This window comes from Penaeus vannamei, chromosome 10 (assembly GCF_042767895.1).
Source record: "Penaeus vannamei isolate JL-2024 chromosome 10, ASM4276789v1, whole genome shotgun sequence".
Classification (NCBI taxonomy): domain Eukaryota; kingdom Metazoa; phylum Arthropoda; class Malacostraca; order Decapoda; family Penaeidae; genus Penaeus; species Penaeus vannamei.
The window spans coordinates 44,772,554-44,789,852 of NC_091558.1; the positions used below are offsets into that span (position 1 = coordinate 44,772,554).

General features: G+C 44.8%; 1 protein-coding gene across 3 annotated transcripts in view; it reads left to right on the top strand.

Moving 5' to 3' along the window:
• Positions 1–17,272, top strand: part of uif (sushi, von Willebrand factor type A, EGF and pentraxin domain-containing protein uif) — a 72,691-nt gene extending 55,419 nt beyond the window's left edge. For 2 of the 3 annotated variants that reach the window (XM_070126731.1, XM_070126732.1), the window contains exons 11-32: positions 223–433; positions 566–745; positions 1,014–1,196; positions 1,333–1,541; positions 1,799–1,949; positions 2,069–2,271; positions 2,397–7,509; positions 7,628–7,796; positions 8,028–8,273; positions 8,399–8,531; positions 8,668–8,982; positions 9,098–9,313; positions 9,493–9,684; positions 9,830–10,032; positions 10,633–10,716; positions 11,770–11,938; positions 12,090–12,894; positions 13,035–13,138; positions 13,570–13,734; positions 14,269–14,407; positions 14,748–14,861; positions 16,122–17,272. In XM_070126731.1, the coding sequence (XP_069982832.1) occupies positions 223–433; positions 566–745; positions 1,014–1,196; positions 1,333–1,541; positions 1,799–1,949; positions 2,069–2,271; positions 2,397–7,509; positions 7,628–7,796; positions 8,028–8,273; positions 8,399–8,531; positions 8,668–8,982; positions 9,098–9,313; positions 9,493–9,684; positions 9,830–10,032; positions 10,633–10,716; positions 11,770–11,938; positions 12,090–12,894; positions 13,035–13,138; positions 13,570–13,734; positions 14,269–14,407; positions 14,748–14,861; positions 16,122–16,162 (9,345 nt within the window). In that variant the 3' untranslated portion in view covers positions 16,163–17,272. The remainder of the gene's footprint in view (positions 1–222; positions 434–565; positions 746–1,013; positions 1,197–1,332; positions 1,542–1,798; positions 1,950–2,068; positions 2,272–2,396; positions 7,510–7,627; positions 7,797–8,027; positions 8,274–8,398; positions 8,532–8,667; positions 8,983–9,097; positions 9,314–9,492; positions 9,685–9,829; positions 10,033–10,632; positions 10,717–11,769; positions 11,939–12,089; positions 12,895–13,034; positions 13,139–13,569; positions 13,735–14,268; positions 14,408–14,747; positions 14,862–16,121) is intronic. The other variant, XM_070126733.1, reaches the window with a different exon arrangement.
• The last annotated feature ends 27 nt before the right edge of the window (positions 17,273–17,299 follow it).

Below are 17,299 nucleotides of genomic sequence, written 5' to 3' on the forward strand. Positions count from 1 at the left end.
GGATAAGGGGGATTATTGATTATGATAATTCACTTAACTTTGCCAACATCCTAAGTTTGATTAAGTATGGTGAAGGTATGCATGTTTGTTAATTGTATTTACTCAGTATCAATTTAAAGCTTAATCATAATCCAGTCTTTTAATCCTTGAGGAAAAGCATTTCGATATTTGCATTCTAGCAACGCATCGTCTACCAGAATTTCACCGCCTTTCTCCTTCCAGTTCAACGCTTTCGACGTGGAGGAGAAGGACGCCATCCAGGTCTACGACGGAATGACATCCTCCCAGGGATTCCGACTCCATTCCGGAAACGGCTTCTCAGCTAAGAACCCTCCTTCGTTCACTCTCACGGCCGATTCAGGAGCCATGTTCCTCATGTTCAACTCCGATCCTTTGAGACCTGCCGCTGGATGGTCCGCTAACTTCTCTGCTGGTACGCATCCGAAGTAGTTTTAATGGCTGCCTAATCAGGAAAGTTTACAGATATACAAGAAGGGTTTTGAATATGGAAGGCTCTTCTTTCATATGTTAAAATGACTCTTAATTTTTTTCTTCCACAATCCAGACTGCCCCAAATTGAACGCTGGAGAGGGTGCCATTGCGTCCCTGACAGACACCTCCTTCGACAGCGTTGTTACTTACACTTGCCCTGTGGGTCAGGAATTTGCCAACAACAAGACCTCCATCGTCACAAAATGTATGCCAGGAGGCTTTTGGTCAGAGGACTACATCCCCAACTGCCAAGGTAAATAATGCCTATAGGAAATCATGCTGTTTGGTAAAGTATAATGTATGAATTTATGTGCGGTTATGTATTTTTAATTATTCTCATATCTCTCACATTCCTCATCAGGATTTGGATATGCAAATGTAAAAGTAAAGACCTAGACATCCAATTTGAAATGCTTATTATTCTTTTAATTTATTTTGCGCAATGTATAAAGGAAATCTAGGTTCATGTAGTTTTTTTTCTCTCTTTCTATGGCTAATATATGGATGATCATACTCTACAGTTGTGTATTGTGGCCCCGTGCCCCAAATTGACAATGGATTCAGCATCGGTGCCACGAATGTGACTTACCGCGGACAGGCAACTTACCAGTGTTATGCTGGCTTTGGATTCCCGAGTGGAAAGCCTGTGGAGACAGTCAAGTGCACAGAACTTGGAGTGTGGGAGAAACTACCAGAGTGTCTTGGTGAGTTTTAAGATATTAATTATGAAATGATAACTTTATTTTTGTCCTCTTTGCCAGGAAAGTTATGTCAAGCAAATAAGACAACAAAGCAAGACTTAGTATTATTTTTTATTAATGCCATCATGCCCGATTCCAGCATCACAGTGCCCTGCCCTTCCTGAGACTCCTTTCGCCAGCCAAGAGGTTCTCAACGGTGGCGGACGAAGCTATGGTACCGTTGTGAGGTTCGAGTGTGAGCCTGGCTACTACCGCACTGGATTGCCCGTCATTCACTGCATGTCCAATGGCTCTTGGTCTGGCGATGTCCCCACATGCTCTAGGATTCAGTGCCACGAGTATCCTGAGGTAAGATTCTCTTGTTTGTTGTTAATGGGGAAAGGGAAGAAGGGAAAAACGCATCAGGCAGTTACCTATGTTCAGTTTAAATGAGGTTTTATGCTTGTAATGGTGTGTTCTGCAGTTAAAGGGCATTACATTTGGCGTTTCTTAAATTAAAAAAAATTCTATTCACATTGAGATATTATTTTGCCAGAGTGATACTGCATGATAGTGTATCAAATAAATCAAAGTGAGTTTATGTAACAATTGTATTTAATCCCTAGATTGAAAATGGGTTTATTGCGGATGTGACTCGTAACTACTACTATGGGGATGAGGCCCGAGTCCAGTGCCACCGTGGATACAAGCTGATCGGCTCCCCCATCGTCAAGTGCGGACCTGAGCAGAACTTCGTCAACCTCCCAACTTGTGAAGGTTTGTTATCATATTTCTTCTGTGTATTTATTTTCTTTTGTGTATTGTGTTAAAATTTACTCAGAGCTATATGATTAGATTAGCAAATTAAATGACTTTTCCTCCTGTTTTTTTTCTAGATATTAATGAGTGTGAAGCGGCCCAGTGTGATGCAGCTTCAACTGAGTGCAAGAATACTCCTGGAGCATTTTCATGCATGTGCAAGCCAGGCTTCCGACCCAACCTTAATTGCCGTCCGAGAGGCGACTTGGGCTTGTCTGATGGTGGAATCCCCGACGATGCCATTAGCGTGTCTACTACTGCTGCAGGTTATGAAAAGAATGTAAGTGATATAATTCTTTAATGTAAGTTTTATGCATATGCACAACCAGAGATATATGCTTAGTGCCATGTTAAGTAATGTTTGTTATTTCTAATAAAACTAATGAAATGATTTTCTTCTTACAGAGCGTTCGCTTGAACTCGCAGCCAGGATGGTGTGGTGCTGTGCCCGTCCCAGGCCGCAACTGGGTTATGGTTGACCTTAGAGTTCCCACTGTTATCATCGGCTTCCGAACACAACCTGTTGGACTCACTGATGGCCAGCTTGCCTTTGCCAAATCAATCCGTCTCCAATATACCGATGACCTAACAGATGTATTCAGGGAGTATACAAACAATGATGGATCACCAGTCGAGTTCAGGATCACATCAGGAGCTTCTTTGTCGGTGGTGAATCTGCCAACTCCTGTGGAGGCCCGCTACATACGCCTTACCTTAGCTGATTATGAACAAGCTCCTTGCCTCAAGTTTGAGCTGATGGGTTGCGCCCGCCAAGACTGTACTGATATCAATGAGTGCGAGGACAACAATGGAGGATGTGACCAGAGGTGCATCAATTCTGCAGGTTCTTTCTCTTGTCTCTGCAATGTTGGATATGATCTGTTCACAGAAAACGGAACCGCTGGATACGTTATTGAGAGATCTGAAAGCGGATTGAGGGATGGTGACACCTACCGCCTCAACAAGACCTGTGTTCGCAAAATGTGCCCTGCTCTTGAGTCGCCAGAAAATGGAAAGTTACTCGACACTCGAAGCATGTATCACTACGGCGATCTTGTTAAATTCCATTGTAATTTCGGTTATGTTATGATTGGATCTGACACCCTGACATGCACCAGCAACGGAGTATGGAATGGCACATTACCAGAATGCCGTTATGCATCATGTACACCACTGCAAGATGATCCAGCTCAAGGCCTGACAATCAATTATGCATCTCCTGATGAACCAGTAGTCCCCTTCATGTCAAATGTGACAGTCAGTTGTAATGTTCCAGGAAGACCACTAAGGAAGACATTGACATCTGGCTTCCGTGAGTGCGTGTATGACCCCCAGCCTGGCCTCCCTGAGTACTGGCTCTCTGGTATTGCTCCTCAGTGCCCCCGTGTCAGCTGTGGTTTGCCTGCTGAGACTCCTGGTGCCACATATGGATTCTTCAAGGATACTCTTTACGAAACCAATTTCTTCTTTGGCTGTGAAGAAACCTTCAGCCTTGCTGGCCAAACTAGCAGATTTGACAATGCTGTACGCTGTCTGTCTGATTCCAACTGGGATTTTGGTGACCTGAGGTGTGAAGGCCCTGTATGTTCTGACCCAGGACACCCACCTGAAGGTATTCAAATTGCCACAAGCTATGAGCAAGGATCTCGTGTTAGCTTTGACTGCACTCGACCAGGATACATCCCTATCACTGATGAGCCCATCCGCTGCGTTAGAGAACCAGAATGCCGTGTTGTTGCTCCCATTGGCATAACATCTGGCAAGATTCCAGCCTCTGCAATTAATGCTACCTCAGAAAGAGGCAACTACGAGGCTCGCAACATCCGACTCAACTCTGCCACTGGTTGGTGCGGACAGCAAGAGGCTTTCACATATGTGACAGTAGATTTGGGTAAAGTGCATCGAATTAAGGCTGTTTTGGTCAAGGGCGTTATCACCAATGATGTTGTTGGACGACCAACTGAAATCCGATTCTTCTACAAGAAGCAAGAGGGAGACGATTACATTGTATATTTCCCCAATTTCAACCTTACTGCAAGAGACCCTGGAAACTATGGAGAATTGGCAATGATCACTTTGCCAACAGTTGTTACTGCTCGCTTTGTCATCCTTGGCATTGTGAGCTATGACAAGAACCCCTGCCTTAAGTTTGAGCTTATGGGATGCGAAGACGAGCCTGCTGAAAACCGCCTCCTTGGTTATGATATGGGTTACCCTGTGTGTGTTGACAACGAGCCACCTCAGTTTGCCAATTGTCCAGTCAACCCCATTGTGGTACAGAAAGGTCCAAATGGAGTCCAAAGTGTCAATTTCACAGTACCTACCGCATATGACAACTCTGGTATGATTGCCAGGACAGAAGTGAGACCACCAGGTTTCCGTCCTCCAATCCACATCTTCAAGGACACAATGGTGGAGTATTTAGCATTTGATTTCGATGGAAATGTTGCCATCTGTCAGATCAATATCACTGTCCCAGATGACATTCCTCCATCAATCACCTGCCCCCAGAGCTACGTTATTGAACTGGTCGAGGAACAAGAGAACTACAGAGTCAACTTCAATTCCTCTCTAACATTGTCTAGTGTAAATGCAAGTGATAACAGTGGGGAATTCACCCTGAAGGTAATGCCAGAAGTTGCGCTGATCCGTGTTGGTGGCTATGAGAATGTGACTGTAGTTGCCACTGATCCCTCAGGAAATAGTGCTTCTTGCAACTTCCAGGTAGCTGTACAAGCCACTGCTTGTGTAGATTGGGAACTGAAGGCTCCAGCCAACGGCAAGCTGAACTGCCTTCCAGACCAGGGCGAAGGTGTGCAGTGTTTGGCAACCTGTGATACAGGATTCAGATTTACTGACAACATGGCAGTGAAAACTTTCACCTGCACAGAGGAGAACTTGTGGCAACCAAGCCGCATGGTGCCAGACTGTGTGAGTGAAAATACAGAACAAGCTAGCTATGATGTTGTAGCAGATGTTATGTACCGAGCAAATGGAGCTGTGCTACCAACATGTCTCCCTCAGTATGAAAGTCTTGTGCAGCAGTTTTATGAGAGCCTCAATGGTGTCTTATCTAGCCGCTGCTCAGCTGCAGTTAATGTTGCTATCGATGTCATGTTCCATGAAACAAGACTGAAGTTGGTACAAGAAAATATGGTTCATGTCTCCTATGTACTGCGTATCACACCTGAGGTTAAGCAGAAACTTCTCTACGACCTTTGTGGCTCCACTCTGTCTCTCATCTTTGACCTTAGCGTACCTTCAACATCTGCTGTAATTGAGCCAATCCTTGACTTGTCATCTGCAGGTAATGCCTGCCCACCAATGCAAGCACAAAGGTCTAATGTTTCACGAGGCTTTACTTGCAATGTTGGTGAAGTCCTCAATACTGAGACATCAGAAGTGCCAAGATGCCTACACTGTCCTGCTGGAACCTTTGCCAGAAGGGAAGAGACAATGTGTACACCTTGCGTGGCTGGGTTCTACCAAGACCAGAGTCGCCAAGGTTCTTGCAAGCGCTGTCCCCCAGGAACTTACACTAGAACCAATGGCACTAAGTCAAGCATCGAATGTGTACCTGTATGTGGATTTGGAACTTACTCACCAACTGGTCTTGTTCCTTGCCTCAACTGCCCACGCAACTCTTACACAGAAGCACCTCCCGAAGATGGCTTCAAGGAGTGTCAGGCTTGTCCACCAGAAACCTTCACTCATGCTCCCTCTACTGCTTCACAACAGATGTGTCGCCAGAAATGCCGACCTGGAACTTACTCGGACACAGGGCTGGAACCTTGCGCACCTTGTCCGCGAAACTTCTATCAGCCTTCAATTGGCAGCACAAGTTGCTTTGAATGCTCTACAGGAAATTACACTGATGACGAGGGTGCTACATCAAGTGAGATGTGCTTATCTGTTGCTTGTTCAGGAGTTTGTCAGAATGGTGGATTATGCTTGGCTCGCCAACATCAGGTACAGTGCTATTGTCCTGCAGGCTTTACTGGACAGTTCTGCGAAGTTGATGTCGACGAATGTGCTTCTAGGCCTTGTTACAATGGTGGCAGTTGCGTGGACCTTCCTCAGGGATACAGATGCGACTGTTCTGAAGGCTACAGTGGCTTACAGTGCCAAGACGAAGTGAGCGAATGTGTAGAAGGCACCTGTCCAGACCGCGCAATGTGCAAAGATGACCCAGGCTTTGGTACCTTTGAGTGTCTTTGCCGCTCTGGTTACACTGGGGTAGGATGTAACATTACTGTTAACCCATGCACAGAAAAGGGCAACCCATGCGCCAATCAAGCAACATGTGTACCTCTAGACCAAGGAAGATTCCGATGTGAATGTCAGGCTGGCTGGGAGGGCCGTCTCTGCGAAGTGAACATCGACGATTGTGCTGAAGATCCTTGCCTGCTTGGAGCAAATTGCACAGATCTGCTCAATGACTTCCAGTGTGACTGTCCCAGTGGATTTACTGGCAAACGCTGCCATGTGAAGGTTGATCTTTGCCAGAACTCTCCTTGCATGAATGGTGTTTGTGTGGATAATTTCTTCTCTCACTCATGTGTGTGCCACCCTGGCTGGACTGGTGAGAGCTGTGAGGTCGACATTGATGAGTGTGCATCTGAACCCTGCCAGAATGGTGGTCAGTGTGTGGATAGAGTCAATGGGTATCAATGTGCTTGTGACACCGGATATACTGGCAAAGTCTGTCAACATACAATTGATGACTGTGCGTCAGAACCTTGCCAGAACGGTGGTACCTGCGTCGATGAACTGGATGGCTTCTCATGCGAATGCAGACCTGGCTTTGTAGGACTCCAGTGTGAAGCTTCTATTGATGAATGCATAAGCAGTCCTTGCAATCCAGTTGGCACAGAAAAGTGTCTTGATTTAGATAACATGTTCAAGTGCAAGTGTCATGTAGGATATGAAGGCGAGTTCTGTGAAGTCAACATCAATGAATGCGAACCAGATCCTTGCCATAACGGAGCTGTGTGCACAGATGGAGTTGCAGACTTCACATGCACCTGTCAACCGGGATGGACTGGCAAGCGCTGCGAACTGGACATCGGCGGCTGCGAGTCGGCACCTTGTCTGAACGATGCTCAGTGCATCAATCTCTTTGAGGATTACTTCTGCGTGTGCCCATCAGGCACGGACGGCAAACGGTGTCAGGTGACCCCAGAGCGCTGTGTAGGCAACCCCTGCATGAATGGTGCTTCATGCCAAGACTACGGTTCAGGCCTCAACTGCACTTGCTCCGAGGACTTCACTGGAATTGGTTGCCAGTTTGAATTCGATGCTTGTGAGGCTCAGCTCTGCGAGAATGGTGCTACATGCATCGACCGAGGTGCAGGCTACCAGTGTGTGTGCCCACCAGGCTTCACAGGTAGACACTGTGACCAGGACATCGCTGACTGCACGTCAACCTCCTGCCCCCCTGGCGCTACCTGCATCGATCTTACAAATGACTTCTATTGCAAGTGCCCCTTCAACCTCACTGGCGAGGACTGCAGGAAAGGTAAGATTTTTATTAGTAAATCATACTAAACAATTTGTAATCCATATGATAATATTACATGGAAAATATTGTAGATGTACATAGATAGCTTACTAATGATGGCTATATTTTCTTTCAGTCATCAACGTCGACTACGAACTTTACATCAACGACGAGAGCAAGGCCTCGAGCGCCTCCCTGGCCACGCCCTTCCATCTGGGCATGGCGCCGTCGTTCACGGTGGCCATGTGGGTGCAGTTTGCTACCTCTGACGACCTTGGAACATTCTTCACTCTTTATTCCGTCTCGTAAGTGCAGTTGGAAATGTAATATTCTGTGTTTTCTGAAAGTGTTATTTGTGCTGGATAAACAGTATGGTTTTCTCAGTTGCTTCTAACTATTCATGACAAAACTGCCAGTTAATAAACAGAAGAAATCATTTTCATAGGAGTCTTAAATGAAATACAGTTTTTTTTCAACAGCTAGAATGATATCAGATAATTCTCTTCATAATATTTTGCATACCTTTCTTCTTGCAGGAGCCCATACATGCCAACAGATAAGAAGGTACTTCTCCAGGCCACGAATGCCGGAATCGCAGTTGAATTCTTTGAGGACGTAAAGGAATTTGTGACGTACCGCTCCAACATTCCCGTTAATGATGGCCAGTGGCACCATGTCGCCCTGGTGTGGGACGGCGCTGAAGGCACTCTGACCCTCACCACCGATGCCGTCGTCGTGGCACAGGTGGAAGGATTCGGACAAGACCGCATGCTGCCGATGTAGTAAGTAACAAAAAGGGTTTGCTGGTTTCTTGGCTTAAAGATTAATGAATATTTTCGAGTATACGAAATAGCAGGAAAAAACTGTGTGTGTAACTAATTCCCTATTTTTTCTTTTTTTCCTCCAGTGCTTGGGTGACGCTCGGATCCGTAGAGTCAGAGTTCGCAGGATACACGAACGAGCGTGGATTCCATGGACGCATCGCTCGTCTGAATGCCTGGAATCGCGCCTTGGACTTCCGTACAGAGATTCCCAAAATGGTGAGTTTTATTTCCGTAAAATCCGAGACTCATTCAGGATCTGTACGAAGGATAAACGGACATGTAATGGCGTGTGGTATACTGCAGTTTTTTTCTTTATCAGAAGAACATAAATAAACATTTCTGAAACGAATAGGTCCGCTCCTGCATGAACTCGCCCGTGATCTTCGACGGCCTCCTCCTGAGATGGACCGGCTACGACAGCGTCAAAGGGAACGTTGAGCGCGTCGGCCCTTCAACCTGCGGCCAGTACGTGTGTCCTCCGGGCTACACTGGGGACTGCTCCGTGCTGGAGAGGGACAAGACCCCACCTCGCGTGAACCACTGCCCCGGAGACATGTGGGTCATCACTCGCAACGGGTCAGAGGTCGTGACCTGGGATGAACCCGTCTTTTCCGATAACATTGGTGTTACACAGATAGTTGACAAGTCCGGCTATTCTTCTGGTCAGGTGAGTAGATTTCTTGCGGCTTTGTGACACATACATGAATGGATTTATCTATTTCGTTGATGAATTTCACTTTCCATATTGCACTGTATAATAATGTCAACCATTTTGAATATAGGCCTTCACATGGGGAACCTACGACATTGCAAGAGTGGCCTACGATGCCGCTGGTAACTCCGCAACCTGTGCTTTCAACATCTACGTCCTCGAAGACTTCTGCCCCAAGTTGGACGACCCTGTGGGCGGCATTCAGCGCTGTGCCGACTGGGGTCCCGGTGGCCGATTCCAGGTGTGCAAGATCGAGTGCAATGATGGCCTCAAATTCTCGCAGGAGGTAAGTTTACTCGTGATGGTTTGCGAACTTCGTGTTTGAGAGATATTACTTATATTTTAGAAAGACATGATCAGTATTGCTATTTGTTTTGCTTGAGACATGAATAATTCCGGGACTTTTGACTTCGTTTTGTCATTTCAAAGATTATGGGATTAATGACCTTCCCAACACCCTTACAGGTCCCCGACTTCTACACCTGCGGTGCCGAGGGCTTCTGGAGGCCGACGCCAGACCCGACCTTCCCCCTCGTATACCCTGCCTGTGCCCCAGCCACCCCTGCCCAGAGAGTGTTCAAGATCAACATGCAGTTCCCGTCCTCAGTCATCTGCAATGCCGCCGGCCAGAATGTGCTCAGCGAGAAGATTCGTCTCGTAAGTTGTTAGAGAATGATGCAACTTATGATATATTTCATTTAATATATTTCATTTGCAATCTTACTCTGTTGTATACCTAACGGGCTATGGTCCATTCTCACTCATTGGAAATACAATAAACGCATTTCTCTTCTTTCTAAAGGCACTGAACAAGCTCAATGCCAACTGGAACTTCTGCACTGACACTGCAACATCCACTGGCATCTGCAACGGCCTTGACGTGGCTGTCGACTGCTCTAGACGAAGCAGGCTGGCTCGCGAGGCCGTCGACGTCAGGGCAAAGAGGCAGGCCACCCCTGACTCTGACGATGTTTATGACGTCAAGATCACCTTCCCATCTGTCAAGTGAGTATTTTTTGCCCCGTGCTTTTGTTTTGTTTTTTTGTTTTTTGCTGTGGCGATACGTCGTCACTTGTGTCATAGACGAGATAAGTGCAGTTTAGTTTCTGTGTTCATTCGTATGTTTTAGGAAGAATTTAGTTCACAGTGGTATTGAGGTAGTTTTCTTATTAGAGTAGATTATTCAAGATTATGATTTCTCAGTATGGACAACATGATTTTTTTTCGTGATCATTCTTTTGCTAAGCAGGTCATGAATATTTTTAGAGAACAACATTTAAAACTATTGTCTGGCATAAGTTCGGGTCCCTATACCTTTTCAGGTTAACGACAGCTTAGTTTTAGGTACTAGAGATGTTAACAGAGATATAGTTTGCATATTCCTTTTGTAGTGCATCAAATATACAACATATGACATATCATGCTATTTAAAAAGCAATACAGATCGAAGAATTTCCACCAGAAAATTTAGGAATGTATGTAGAGGTTAGCAAAGCCACCTGAAACTCTGACATTGAGGTTTTCTGAATGTAATGACTTTCCCCCCCTCCCTCCCCCCTCCCACGAATACTTCTCCCCTCCCCCTTCCCCTCTGGCCTCCTGAAGTGACGGTCTGAGTGCCAGCAGGAGCCGAAGGGAGACAGATCAGGCATACCAGTATAATCTGAAGGTCTCTTTTGCTGCCAAGAAGTAAGACTGAACACGGCGAATTGTTTGGAAGTCCTCCTCCACCTCCTCTTCCTCCTCCTCCTTGTCTCGTCTCGCCTCGATAATGCTTCTAAAATCCTAATAAAAAAGATGTTTTTGCTGAGAATAGAGACCTAATAATAACTTTCGCCCCCCTGATGTTGTGGGTCTTGTATTTATAACTTTATTATCTTTGAGCTTCTTTTTCTGCTGTTCTCCAATGCTTTTGCTTTTGTGTGTTTTCGTCTGTGGGTCTCAGAAGGGTTTGCGGACAAAAAAAAAGGGTTGAAATGGCCTTAGAACAAGATATCAATAGAAAATACCAGGCCGTTTTAACCACACAACCGTAGGCTATAAAAGAGCTTTGCAGGTGGTTAATGGTTAAGCTTACACTGTACTGGAGAGCTTATTGATTGTGTTTGTGTGGCTAGAATACAGCAGTCAGGTTGCACAGGAACTGGAATTGAACTGTTTACTAAAGTGACTTACTGTCTTCGGAATTACTTTGGTATTGGAAATTATAAATATATGAGTGAATTTGCAGAGATGATTGGATGTGAATGCGTGTGTGTGTGTGTGTGTGTGTGTGTGTGTGTGTGTGTGTGTGTGTGTGTGTGTGTGTAAGTGTGTGTGTGTAAGTGTGTGTAACTGTGTGTGTGTGTCTGTGACTGTGTGTGTACATGTGCGTGTACGTGCGTGTCTGCATGAATGGATGTGTTTGTCTATAACGTCGTTGTAGTTACTGTAAATCGCATAGATGTATGTTGTATTAATTAGAACATGTACATAAGTACCTAATCAGTTGATATTAATATAAGAAGAAATTTACATGTAATCTAGGCAGATAAATTTGACTTTTAAATATGGATCTAAGTCAGGATATGCATATACCCCATTTTAAATAATTACAATATCAGTCTCAGAGGTAAATCCATCATAAATATCTTTAACCAATCTTTAAAAAAGAAATAAGAGGGGAGACTAAAGAGAAACTCTCGTATTTATTTCTCGCCTCGATTTCCACATGTTGCTCATCCCTTCCCCTCTCCCGAACAGCGACCCCGTCCAGCACTCCAACGCCGAGCTCGAGTCCACCGTCAGGCGTCTCATCGAAGGCATCATTCTGGAGAAGGACGAGTTCGACGTCCGCGACGCCCTGCCCAATGTGGTCCCCGACCCGTCCTCGCTCGAGCTGAACTCCGAGTACTCCTGTCCCGTGGGCAAGGTGTGTACGCGCCGGAGGAGGTTCTCCTCGGCTAGGCTTTGTGATGTGTAGCTTTTTGTATATGGATGTAGTTAATTTGTGTGTTTCTGTTGTTCAAGTGTATTAACTTTAGCAGTTCTTTTTGCACTCATCAACTATTTGTAACCCACAGGTTGTAGTTGGCAGCGAATGCGTGGACTGCGCCCCTGGCACATATTACAGTACCGAGAGCAAAACATGCGAGCTTTGCGAGCTGGGAACCTACCAGAACGAGATGGGCCAGGTCGCCTGCAAGGCCTGTCCCCAGCGAGCAGGTCGCCAAGGCGTGACCAAGATCCCCGGCTCCCGTTCTGCCGAGGACTGCCAGGAGCGCTGTGCTGCTGGAAGGTACTTCGACGAGCAGATGAGCGTCTGCCGCTCTTGTGGCTACGGATACTTCCAGCCTGATGAAGGCAAGTTCTCCTGCAAGAGGTGCGACCGCGGCCTCACCACGCGCACCAAGGAAGCCGTCTCCGCCTCCGAGTGCCGCGAGGAGTGCGAGTCTGGTCTCCAGCTGGGAACCACCGGCCCGTGCGAGCCGTGCCCGCGAGGCACCTACCGTACCAAGGGCATTCACTCGTCGTGCATCCGCTGCCCCGCCGACCGCACGACCCAAGGACCCGGCGCCTCGTCCCTGGAAGAGTGTTCTCTCCCTATCTGCATCGCCGGCACCTTCCTGTCGAACTCCGAGTGCCTGCCGTGCCCCAAGGGTTACTACCAGCCCGAGGCCCTCCAGACAGTCTGCCTGAGCTGCCCGCAAGACACCTCGACCCGTGACGTTGGCGCCACTTCGGAGGAGGAATGTTCCAACCCGTGCGAGGTTCACGGAGAACAGATGCTGTGCGATTCCAACGCGCTCTGCCTCTTCATCTCGGAGACCAGCGACTTCGAGTGCCGCTGCAAACCCGGATACAACGGAACCGGCGAATACTGCGTCGGTGAGCAATCACACCTTTTCCAGGAATTTTAGTTTTCTCAATACATCTTTAAACAAACGATTTGTTTGCAATTACTCGCATATATATATATACTCTATATCTGCAGCAGTTCCTTACTAACGGCGCCTTTCCTTCTTCAGATAACTGTGACAATTTCTGCGAGAACAATGGCTTGTGCAAGAAGAACGAGGACGGAGAACCCTACTGCGTGTGCTCTGGTTCCTTCACTGGCAGCAGATGCCATGTAAGTATGAGGAAAATTAACGAGAAACGAATGGGGGAAAAATATGGTCGATATACTCTTCATGCATCCATTTTAATACTAGCAATACGGCAGAACCATCATTCCTGAATGAGAAACTTCATTCCCAAAATGAACCTTCATTCCTAATCTGAACATTCCTGATTCCTTAATCAGAATCTTCATTCCTAATCTGAACCTCCCTTCCTTAATCAGAACCTTCATTCCTAATCTGAACCTACATTCCCAATATGTGAATCTGACCCTTCATTCCCAATCTGAACCCCTATTCCTTAATCAAACCCTCATTCCAAATTTGAACCTCCATTCCTTAATTAATCAGAACCTTCATTCCCAATCTTATCCCATATTCCTTAATCTAACCCTCATTCCTAATACGAACCCCCATTCCTTAATCTAAACCTCCATTCCAGCTCAAGAGCGACTTCACCTACATCGCCGGTGGCATCGCAGGGGCCGTGGTGTTCGTCATCCTCATCGTCCTGTTGGTCTGGATGATCTGCATTCGGGCCACGAGGCGAAGGGAGCCGAAGAAGGGCTTCCTGGCGCAGCCCTCGACGGACCCCAACGGATCGCAGGTCGGGAGGCGTCGAGAGGCGTTGGGTTGTGATGGGGGGTTGTTTGGGAAGTTGGAGAATTTAGGTCGGGTCGTTTTTTTTTTTTAGGATTTGTAGGATTGGGATTGATTGTTTCGTCTTTTTTGTGTATTAGAGAAGCTAGATCGGCTGTTTCATTTTTTTATTTTGAGGTATTGGAAAAGTTTAGATCTACTATTTATTTATTTATTTTTTTTTTTTTAAGAGAAATTTAGATCTACTGTTTCGTTTTTTTTAAGTATTAGATTAGATGAGGACAGGTCAATTTTTTATTACAGACTTTGGATATGTAGTTTCATTTTTTTAAGTATTAGATAATTTTAGGTAGTTTGGTTTTATGTGTCATAGAATTTAGATTGGTTTCTATTTTAAGATCGGCTTTTTTGTCTTTTTAATCACTGTAGAATTTAGATCAGCTGTTGATAAGAACCCAACTCCACAGGGAAAAAGACATCCACATCTTCCTCTCATTAACCCTTCCCTCTTACTGACGCCCCCATTCGATATCTTCCGCAGGTCAATTTCTACTACGGCGCCCCTGCTCCCTACGCGGAGAGCATCGCGCCCTCGCACCACTCCACCTACGCCCACTACTACGACGACGAAGAAGACGCCTGGGAGATGCCCAACTTCTACAATGAAACCTATATGAAGAGTACGTCCTGATCTCGCTAAGGGGTCTTGCGCCGAGGCAGACTTCCCGTAGTCTAGCTAAGCTTTTTTTTCTTCTTCTTCTGTCTCTGATGCTTCTTCAAAGTGTATCAGTTGTAGAATGACTCATGTTTGTCTTTTTGAGAGTTATTTATGGCCTTGGTTCATTGTGTGGACTTTGGTGATCATGAAAAGTCAATCGTTTGTAAAGAATCAACACTATTATAGATTATTTTCATAGAAAACGGAAGTGCTTCAGTGAATGCTTTCATGAAAAGAATGACAAAATGTTGTGTAATCAGGTCACTATCATTAACTGACTAACCAAACCCTCCTCAAACCAGCTGGGTTCCAGAATGGTGCAGGAAATAGTCTGGCTCGCTCTAACGCTTCCATCTACGGCAACAAAGAAGACCTGTATGATCGTCTGCGCAAACACGCTTACCAAGGGAAGAAAGGTGAGGAAGACTGAGATCTCACTAGCCAGCTTGTGTGATGTTCAGCAACGATGCATGGACATGGCTGAGACAATATGATACTTAAACGAACTCAAAATAATAATAATAAATAATGCTGCCAATGTATAGAAGAAAGAGTTAGCATGCAAGTATAATCACCCAGCAAGGCAAGGTTTTGTCGCGCTGTGAGAAGATTGGGTTTTTGAAAAAAAAAATGCAGTTTTGAATACTCATCTATGTATAGCATGGGCTCGTGGACATTCTTGCAATATTTACAAATACTGCATGAACCTATTGTAAAACAGCTAATTCATGATGTGCATGTGTCAGATGTTTTACACTGTATATATAATGGTTTATACTATATTCAGGACATGATTGTGTGATACCCCCGTCTGACTAGATGAGGGAGAACATGACCCTATTGACAGGCACGCTAGTACGAGTGATGCATGAGATTTAGATAGATCAGCAGCATCACAGAGCAGGTTGACCCCTTTTTTCCCGTTATGCTTATCTTTGGAAAGTCCGACTTTGTTGCGAGAGTAATAAGAAATACCCGCCATCTGGAGGAGTAGAAGATAGCTTACCGTTACTGAATGTCACCCGTCAAGATTCTTTTTCTTTCTTCTTCTGTTTCTTCTCCTCCCTCTTCTTCTTCCTTTCGAAGTCAGTATTAGCTATCATGTGTAACTCTACTATTCAACAAAATTAACTGTTCTGTTAGTTCGGTTCTTGACCCATTGCTCACCTCTCTTGCCCTCTCTTTCTGGGCGACAGTCAAAACATCAAAATATCCAAAGGTTGTAGGGAAACCAGCACTACATATGTCCTGCTAAAAGACTCGTGGTAATGGCATGGTAACTGGTCATACTGCATCCTGACCTTGACATTCCATAGAATCCCAGTAGCCTCACACTTGCATGTACTAATCTGCATGAATTATGTCTTTTTATTGTATTTATAAAGAAAATATTTCATATACATTTCAATTCTTACATTGCTCATATCGTTCTATATGAAAATCAAAATGATTATATTTTTTCCTGTAGTCAAAAACTTAATTATTGCCCTAAATTCTGAAATTCTGATAACATGGGTACACAGGAGAAAAGCATGCAAAAGAAACACACGCACACGAAAACACACGTACACCTACACACACACACTTACATAGACAAAAACAGGTTTGGGTTAAGCAGCGTCTTACTTTCACCTCCTTGGTGGTAATGTGTCCATTTCTTCTTATTTCCTCAACAGATAAAGACGAGACAGTTGACAGTGACGACCAAAATCTTTGATTGTTGTTGCATATTCTAAAGTGTCAAAACATATATCTATTATGTTAATTAGTTTCTAATTAGTTTACGACGTGGTCACCTTTTGTTTTTTCTCTTACAAAATGGTTAAAAAAAAGGAGAATCGGTAAATGATGTATAGTACACGACTCCACCGGTTGGCAAAAATAAAGCTTCTGGAAAAGAATGGCATTATTCCACATATCACCAACCGCAAGGAATCTCGACTGACGGTGCCTGTCCTTAGACTAGGAGCAAAGAAGCAGGGTTAGACGGAGGCTAACGTGGCCCTGCAGGAGCCCCCTTGGCCCCTGACTAACCCGCCCCGTGCCCTGATCATTTCATCAGCGGTTGACCCCCATAATGGTAACCCGGAGCTGGACCTCAAGGCGAGAGACTTAGGACAATAGTTTCTGTTAAAGGGTTTATGCTTTCAGAAGACAAGAGTCACGGAGAAAGTCTTAAAACTGTAGTGTTAGGAGTCGGTGCCTCTCCTCCTCTTGAGTTCCAGCTCTGAGGGACATACTTGTGTGAAGTTAATTATATTTTCCCGAACTCAGGTGTGTGGATCAGTTATCACGTGTGAATGCGAGTGTATGTGATTTTGTTATACTACTCAAGATTATTCATTGTCAGACAATTACAAATTCGTTTTTCTACTGGTAATGTCATTTTACCAAACACCATGGTTTGTGCAGGCAATCCTTATTTATTTATGCACTAGTTAACATTTCTTCATCTTTTATTTTGTATTTGCTGAGAATAAAAAATGACTACTTGAGATTTGGTGCGAAAGGGATCTGAGTTCAGAGCTGTACAAGTATACAGTTTTAATGTATTGTTAAGTTTATTGTGGGATGCAGTAAGGTTTTTTTAAGAAATTTTACTGTTTAACTGTTTATATGGATTAAATACATTCCAAAGTATATTTCACAACTGTATAACTTTATAGGCTACAATATTATTGTAAAAAAAATATTTCCTTGCGGACATTTCTCTGTCCTGCTCAAGATTGTGAATACACCTTATTTTTTGTCAAATATTTGTATACTGTAATATTAACAAATATACTCTGTAAGCCCTTACAACACATAAATAAACTTAAATTTTAATTGTGTTTGTGTCTTTTTTCCTAATAAA